Source organism: Magallana gigas, chromosome 7, assembly GCF_963853765.1.
Source record: "Magallana gigas chromosome 7, xbMagGiga1.1, whole genome shotgun sequence".
Taxonomy (NCBI): Eukaryota; Metazoa; Mollusca; class Bivalvia; order Ostreida; family Ostreidae; genus Magallana; species Magallana gigas.
Window position 1 is genome coordinate 28,609,332 of NC_088859.1, and position 8,633 is coordinate 28,617,964.

Genomic DNA, 8,633 nt, shown 5'->3' on the forward strand with positions numbered 1-8,633 from the left:
TGTCTTTTTACTGTCTTTTGGTATTCATGTTTTCAAAACATGACAAAAAGGGCTTTGCCATCCCTATGGGTTTCTAACCTTTCGATCGGTTCGGATGTAAATTCGCCCCGGTTCTGGCAGAATTTTGCGTTTTGTCAGCACTAAAACTACGGCGATGAGACGGACTCAAGAGCTAGGCAAATTAAAATAATGCGGCAAAAATTCGGTATCGTATCACTTTCCTCCAGGCTGAAGAGTTCTGCACTTGAAAAATATAGAGAACAATAATGAAAACGCCATTTGCATGTGTTTTTAATAAAATTCGACGGCTAAACTCTTGTTTCTTGAAGTGGAGAGATTGTGTATCTATGAAATGTTTTTATTGTCAAATAAAGATCACTTTTCTGAAGAGACTCCTACCTTGATTTTGGTTTTTACTGGATGAGGAGGAATTCGTTATGAATCTTAAGCTTTCTAGTTGGACGCCTTCAATGTTATTAGAGACAAGATATAAAATTCTATCTACATTTATATTCGTTTCTTCATGTGGACCGAGAATACGTATGGCTCGTTTGACTTTCATTCACCCTGACTTCATTTTTCACTCGGGTGACTATCGTTTCATCGGAAACTATATTGAAGGGTCAGCGAAATGTGTCAGCTGCTTTTCTCTACATATACCTCAACCATATATTCCTTAGAATTTCATTTTATAATCACTTGAAAAATACTCAATTTTACGAATAAAAGGCATATATTTCTCGCTAGATTTGATTTTTCCCTCTTTTTTAGTTACCTATTTCGTATTGAATTAGTATTTATTCTCCAGATGAAAAGAATTGCTTATATATAGATAGAATTTAAACCGGTAGAAGATCTATATTAATATGTAGATTTATAAACCTTTATTTTTTCACTCGGCTCTCTATAATACGCCAATGAAAATTTTACTGTTCTTTAATAATACGTGTGTAAAGTCCCGGGGCGTTTAAAAAAATCCCTGTTTCAACCAGACAAACGCACACACGAAAGTTCACGTGGTTCTGCGCGTACAAATGAATTCCCTGCGGCAATGCATGTATATTTTGATATCTGTTTTTACAAACATTTCTGTTTTGGTTAGAGTGCAAAACTAGTAGAATAGTTCTTTAGAACTGATCGGTGTTTGTTTATTATTGCCAGTTTCACGGACAACCAAAAACACTGTAAGCCCTTTATATCTATGAACTGAAAGGATTGTCAACATACTATTTACAATCAACTATTATTGTAACAAAATTAAAAAAAAAAAGGATTATTTATTTAATATCACTTGGTCATTTCTTGCACGTTGTTTGCCTTGCTTTGTATTCAATGCCTAAAGAATCCCAGTGGTTGTGTCCCAAATCATTGAATCTTTTGGATACATTAAAATTCATAACGGTTTAATACTTTCAACCGTTGGTGGGTTTTTTTTTCTTTGTCATTAACTTTCAAGAATGCATATTTTGCTCCTTACAAATGTGGAACTTTATATCTCAATATCATCAGTATAAAATTATCATAGATCTGCAAATGTTTTTTTTTTCAAATGACAAAGAAAGAAAATTACAATGTTTAATGATCACAAACATTATGATATTTTTAATGATTTTATTTCACCTTTTAAACAATATAACAAAATTTTAACAATAGATATCAGCACAATGTGGAATGTAAACAATTAACCTTTTTTTCAAAGTTCATGTATAATACTGAAAATGTCATAAGCAAACAACACTGAATTCTCAGTCCATACGTGTAATTTTCATATTTGAACGAGAAGCCACTGTTTTATGGATGAATTAAGCATTTATAGACAATGATTTGAACACATTACAAAAAAAAAAAGAGATCGTCATTTTGTGAAGTGAAATTGGGATTTTTTCAGTTGTCTCTTAGACGGTTCCAAGTCGGTTTTTCTTTTCTCTTTGTTAAGTCATGTACATGTTTACATTAAGCAGTAAACAGGTTGTAGTTGGTCCATTGCACCAATACGCAGTATCACAGTCAGAAGCCTTATATGGTATGAATCAAAATGTGGTCCCTTTTTGCCTTGTATATTTTGACTTTGCATTCTTCACGAATGTCTTTTTGAACTATATTTCACTCCTATGCATTGCACAATGCCATTTGTATTGTCTGAGATCATTATAGCATAATGTATGTATGGAGTCCATATGACAACGTCACAGGACTAGCGGGCATTCCATTCTGCCTTCGCGAAGAGCAATATTTGCGATATTTTCCCAATCTGATAAATATGGAGAACAGGTCTTAGCCAGTTCGCCAAACCTGACACTGCCGGTAATGAGGAAAATTCCTCGTCCATTTCTCACTTGACACTTCTTCGGGACTACTATTTTGCCATATTGCTGCTGAATGTCAGTATTGGTCCGGAAGTGTAGTGCGCCCAACTTCCGGACAACGCGTGTCACCTTAAATTCTACTTCCGATTTTTCATCCTCGTCTCTGTTTCTGACTTGTCCCATTTCACCAATGAAGACTACAATTAATAAAGAATCCATTATTATATGAAAGATGTATTTTATACAAAAACAAATCAACTCAAGTAGAATGGAATTAAACTGTGTATATTACATATGTAGTTCCGCTTGATGCGAGTGAATTTATAAATAATTGTACAATTTCAGAACTTTGATGGTTAGATGATATTCAGGGTGATTAAATCTTGCAAACATGTGAAAATGACAGTGTTTCTATATGAACTGTTTGCTAGTATCATATTGTACGTATTTGTTTATAGTATTTCATGAAATGTAAACTCAAATGAAAATTTTAATGTAATAGTTTTCAAAACTGGATATATGCGCTTACCAAAATCACTGGTGCAGTAGGACCTGATTAGCTCTTCAGTATCACATGGTCTACAGTCTGTGAAAGAAAAAAAAAGTCGAATTATGAAAGAGTTTAACAGGCGGAAAACATGATAGAAGGGTCTGGTTCAAAGATGACCCCGTGATTGTAAGTATTGTGGAACGTTATCTTTGTCTGCAAAATTGAGCAAACTTATTGAGATCTGGACAAGCGGGTGTGTTTGACTAGCATAGGAACAAAATCTCGTTTTTTAAAGATCCTTTTTAAAGATTTGAAGGTACTTAAACAAACCAAGGCCGTTCGTTACAAACTTTCTTATTCACTGTTATATTGAAAGGTGTTCGAGATTAGACGGATAAGAGGGCAGAAGGGCTTATCAGCGGGGACATCGCTTTATAATCTCGGTTTTGTTTTCAAAGTCCTTTTTTCTTGATTTCCCCTTGTCCTGCTTCACTAGCTTGGGATTACGTGCAAGCACCGTCAGAAAGTCGTCAAATGTTGTTGAACAAAAAAGAAACAGAAAAAAACCCAATTTGATTTGTTTTAGGCGATAAGAGGTCTGTTTTGTTCTCCTGGACTTTCCACAAAGCACAGTTGGAGGCTTGTCGAGTTCAAACAAACAGAAGCCAAGGGGGAAATCACTTTTTCTTTCGCTGTCATGTGTCATGTTTTGCTTTAATTATCAGATGAGGACACATAACAATTTTCTACCCACAATGAAGTTGTTTTCGTGCCTCTATTTGTTTACGTTCCTGTCTCGTTGCTATCAGTTTTTTTTTTTTTACTCAAAACAAGTATCATTTTACTGAGTTTTCTGGTTCAACTTATGCATTAATTATGAAAACTCCTTTTCAGCTCACAAGAGATTTTCGGACACCCAGTTTTACTTCTGTCTGCGAATTGATACTTTGCTTTGTTAAGTTGTTTAAAAGCCGTGTATCACTTAACATAATTTGCATTCCATGTCTGGGGCTATACCCGTCTTCATAAGTTTTTTGCGCGAAAGAAGATAATGATTTCTGTACTTTTTCCATTTTCTTTTTAAAGTGGATATCACCCGGGTTAAAGGTTTAAGCGGCCATATTGCTCAACCAAGGTACATATCAATTATTAGCTATCTTGTGTTGGACGAAACATATGCCTGAACTACAAGTGTTACCAGATAGGGGAAAATTACGTAATTAAAAAAGATCTATCTAGTCTCGTTAAAACTGCTCAAGCGCAAAAACTGTGTGTTGTTGGTCCTTACACACAAAGACGCCTTTTCGATAAACGAATTCTCTCCATCATTAAAAAGGTATCAAATAGCCAGTATGGTTGTGCCAAAGAAGACATAAAAATAAGCTGGAGTTATCAAGGTTACCAAATGCAACGGTGTTTGTTTAATGTTGCACAGCCCAAAAGCTCTTTTAGACGGTACCTAAAGACGTGTGGCAACAAGAAATTCTTCATAACGGAACTGTGTAATACAGCCAAAGAAATCACTCTGCAAAAAATAAATATTGGTACTTTTGAATCTCCCAGAGTGTTTCCTTTCAGCTTAAGGACTATCAGTATCATGAATTTTAAATTCAACTCCCCCCAAAAATCCGCTTGCTTGTTTGATGATTTTCTATTGCAGCCCCTGACACTGTTTTTGTTGTCTGTTTGATCGCCGTGTGACAATATTTGCACACTGACTTGACAAAGTTCGCAATACGTAGCCCCCCAGAGCACAGATTCACAATTGCTGATTAAATACTCATGTAAGATTAGCTCTAGCAAAGCCGAAACAAGATCCCCTTCATCCCAAAAGAATGATTTGCTAATGTATTGACTTTGTTACATGCTTATCCCATTAGCATAGGTTGTTACGCCAAAGGTTTCACAATTTTCTGTATAATGGCATAATGTTTCTTTTACTCGATTAATTCGCCGCAAATTCTATTGAAAAATGTACACACAATCAGAAAATTGGATGAAATTTGATTCTGTTTGAGTATCTTCGCTTTTGCTCGAAATGAGCCAAATTCTGTGCTAAAATGATCGACTTTAGCAATGGTAAAAAACCGGCAAAAGTGAATAAGGTGTCGACTTTCCAAACACAAAATTGGTCATTTGTATGAAGAAAGGTCCATAGAGGAAATCTAATCTGACTGGGCGCAGGTCGATTTATTGTCCATCAGAGTAAACCTTTGTATTGTCCTATACACGGCTGCGTATGGCAGGTCGCACCTCTCGCGCTGATAACTTCTTGATTTGTGTTTCTTACAAGGTTGCTTATACACCTGAGCGCGGAGGAAGTCGGACAATAAAGTGGACCACTGGGTATCTCTTCCCCCTACTTGCGTGTCAAGACCTGAAACACTTTTCATAATATACAAAGAAAAGGGTCGATTTTTCTATCCCTATTCATCTTTTTGTCAACAAATGATCAATAAGACCTCGCTCCCTTCCTTTTTACCTATACAGCAACAAGTCAAGGCCCGAGCTAGAGAGGAGAGAGACACAGGTACTCGTCCCTAGGTTATATTTATCGCGTCACACGGGTCTGGACCCCCTCTACTGATGCTTTATAGAAGTCCTACTGATTAGACTGTCTACTGTAATCCACTTTATCAAACTTTGTAACGAACGGTATGCTAGGTTTTTATCTTTTTGTTTGCTAATAAAAGAAACGCCGATACTAGGATACTTGTAAATACGAGACTGGATGTATTCAAGTTACCCGGAATTGAGTTTTAGGGCCAGGATTATGATGATGACTCACGGGGTCAAAGAATTCCACATTTGACACCGAATTTACAATAGTGATCCTTTGAGATACATCTAAAAGTAATCCTTACCTTCCAAGCTATTTTGTAAATGCTGCGGAGTCTTTCTCTCTAACACATACTCTAACTTCATTCTAGGAAATCCAGACATGTCATGTGTTCTCTCTGGTTCTAAATATAGCAGGACGGGAGTGTTCGAATACATGCAATGCTCGTTAGTCCTGCCATTGACACTAAATAATGGCTTGAGCAATGATGACTGAGGCAGACTGCCTGCAAAATGAGATTTAGTGTTCTTCCACGACTCTTGAGACACTTTAATTTTCACATTTTCTGTCTGTATTTTGAAGCAGGCTTCATATAGTCCGCCAGTCGTATAACTTAGTTCAACACGTAAAGCTCCATAAGGGCTGATCCATTCGATGCTCCCTGCGTTGCACAGAGTGTTGATATTCCGCACTCCTGGTACTTCTGTATCCAAGTCACTGAAAAAGAAAGAAAAGGAATGTTTAGATCTATTCTTTACATCTAACATATATTCAATAGAATTATATTTAGAAAATCTATAATGCACAACATTTTATATAACGGTTACAAATCAAATGTAAATGTACAAAAACATGATTTGGTAACGAAACGAATGCTTAATATCTATACAAAATTCATGCACGCTGAACCCGAGTTTTGTTCTTTTGAAAAAAAAAACCCAGGTTTTTAGGTGTTTATGTTTTGCAGACAGAATGTGACTAGATATTCTGACGTTTGAAATTGTAGACGATGCATCAAAAAATGAAAAGGCGTATGGAAATCAGTGTCGCATCTTCCTTTTTCTTTGTGCTATATACCATCAATATCCCTAGGTGCGTTGGGCCGTCAAATCTTGAATATATACATCTAAGGTATATATAATGATATACTTCTCGCATTCCTCTTTTCACTTTTTGAATCCATATGATATATTGTGGTTTGTCTGACGGGTTCCTGATTTAGCCTAATTTGCATGTTCTTTGTGTAATCGCCACATCTTCCTTAGACTTCCTACACGTACCGATAATAGGAATTTATATATGGCCCCCAGAAATGTCCCGTCTGTCACGGGGTTTTTCTTTCTCGTCATCCTAACCTGATGCTTACCTCTAGAAAACGTTAAAACGAGATAAAACTCAATTAGATGGGAGAGTTACATTGGTTTACTCCCTCATTAAGGTGGTAAATTCTTTCTTTTCAAATTGCAGAGAACACTTAAGTTGCCATGTCTGATTACCAGGCGCGGCGGGATTTGGATGTACCCGTATGTAAAAGGTCGACCACACAAATGCTGCCGATGATAAGTAGGTACATTACGAAAGGGGGGCTCTTCCCGTGATAAGAGACCTTAATAATACCGTCCCCTAGAGATTAATGACAATAAAATCATCAGCACACAGCAATGCCGATTAAACTGCAAATCTCTCCTATTGACAAGACTCGATGCATACCTAAGGCACCGGCTTTGCGGGCCGCAAGAGGATTTGCGATTTGGACTCGAAACTTTTCATTTGAAATGTGAAAAATTGAAATTCTATTATGCTACATAGCATAAGGGGGATAAGGGAGGAAGGGTTGCCGTGATATCGAGATGTTAGGGTTGTTACGTGCATGAATCTGGGAGAGTAATTTGTTGCCTTCATATCCAGGGTTTCCTAAGATTGGCTGTCACTTCAATAGGGTTTTGTGTTGACATGAGAACAGAACTCCCATCAAGACGTGTTGTTTAATATGTCCGGCTACAATTTGTGTTTCTATAGGCCTCTTGTTTTATCAACAAGCTCATGATTTATCAAGTTTGAACTCATTGTTTGCTCAGAGGAGCTTACACAATTTACAATATGACGTTCAAAAGATTCAAATCTAGTGTGTGAATCATTGGACTGAAATCGATTTCATTTCCCTTTCTTGCAAGAAAGATATAAATTCTCCGCCGAACCTTAGGAGTACCTGTTGTAAGGGTATTTTAATATTACAATGTTATCGCAAAATCCGCTCGCATTTCTCCCTGCAATTGTCAATGCTCGTGGCAGATAATTAAACAACTACTAAGGTAAAATTATGACGATGACTTATATGATTTGATTTAAAATATATGGGTTATAATTATCTTAAAACTCTACAAAATTTGGCTCTATGTCCTGCACTTTGATAGAATATTTTAAATGTCATAACTGTGTAGACTCAACACATTAATAATATCTGAAGGATCAAAGGACTTGGTGTTTTAGCAATATGCGTTATGTAAATCAGATCAAGATTTAAAACCGAAATAAATATGTAATGCTCTAACGATCGTCATGCGCCGCGAACCCTTTGCAAGCACCTGAGAGGATTTAATTAGAATTGCCAATATACATCTCGCCATTAAAATGAAATAACAAATAAGTATTCTACATGCGTGCCCGCCTGTCTGAAGTTTGGCGAACTGCCCAGCGTATTGTCAGCGAGACCAAACGAAGAAAAATTTAATTTTTTTTCGTAATTTACCTACTTAATTTACATACAAATTAACATATTTTGGTTTATATGTACATTCCATTCGAGAACTGCCTTTTCCACATGTATTTTTTTTTAATTCAATAATGACATTAAAGGGAAGTTGTATGCAAAAAAATTGCGGCAACAAAATTACCCAAATTACTAGTAACCAAAAGGTCGGGATTCGAGCGTGCAAATGAGAAGTAATGAGAGGCGTGAAAATGAATTTTGTCAAATTGGGATGAATTACCTGATAGAACAGTCACACAGGTCACACACTTTAGCAAGACATCCGTGAAGATATACAATCACTGTACACAGTAAGTAACGTTGGAACTCGTAAACCGAGAACAACCGCATCGTGAAATCCAAATCACACTTTTTATTAACAAGGCACCATTATCCACTGAAGATTCTGCACATTTTCATGAAAACAAAACAATTTTGTACTCTTGTATATTGGTGTAGATCCAGATCTGTGAAAGACGGTGTACGCATTCAGGCTTATTTACCTAAAATCCGACAAGTGGTTTTTCA

General features: G+C 36.3%; 1 protein-coding gene across 1 annotated transcript; it reads right to left on the reverse strand.

Moving 5' to 3' along the window:
* Window positions 1–1,591: 1,591 nt before the first annotated feature.
* On the reverse strand, window positions 1,592–8,633 carry LOC105320330 (meteorin-like protein). The gene is made up of 4 exons (XM_066066205.1): window positions 8,347–8,633; window positions 5,661–6,073; window positions 2,836–2,892; window positions 1,592–2,503 (listed from the first exon to the last, which is right to left on the reverse strand). The coding sequence occupies exons 1-4, from the start codon at window positions 8,454–8,456 to the stop codon at window positions 2,187–2,189; spliced, it is 897 nt and encodes a 298-aa protein (XP_065922277.1). The 5' UTR covers window positions 8,457–8,633; the 3' UTR covers window positions 1,592–2,186.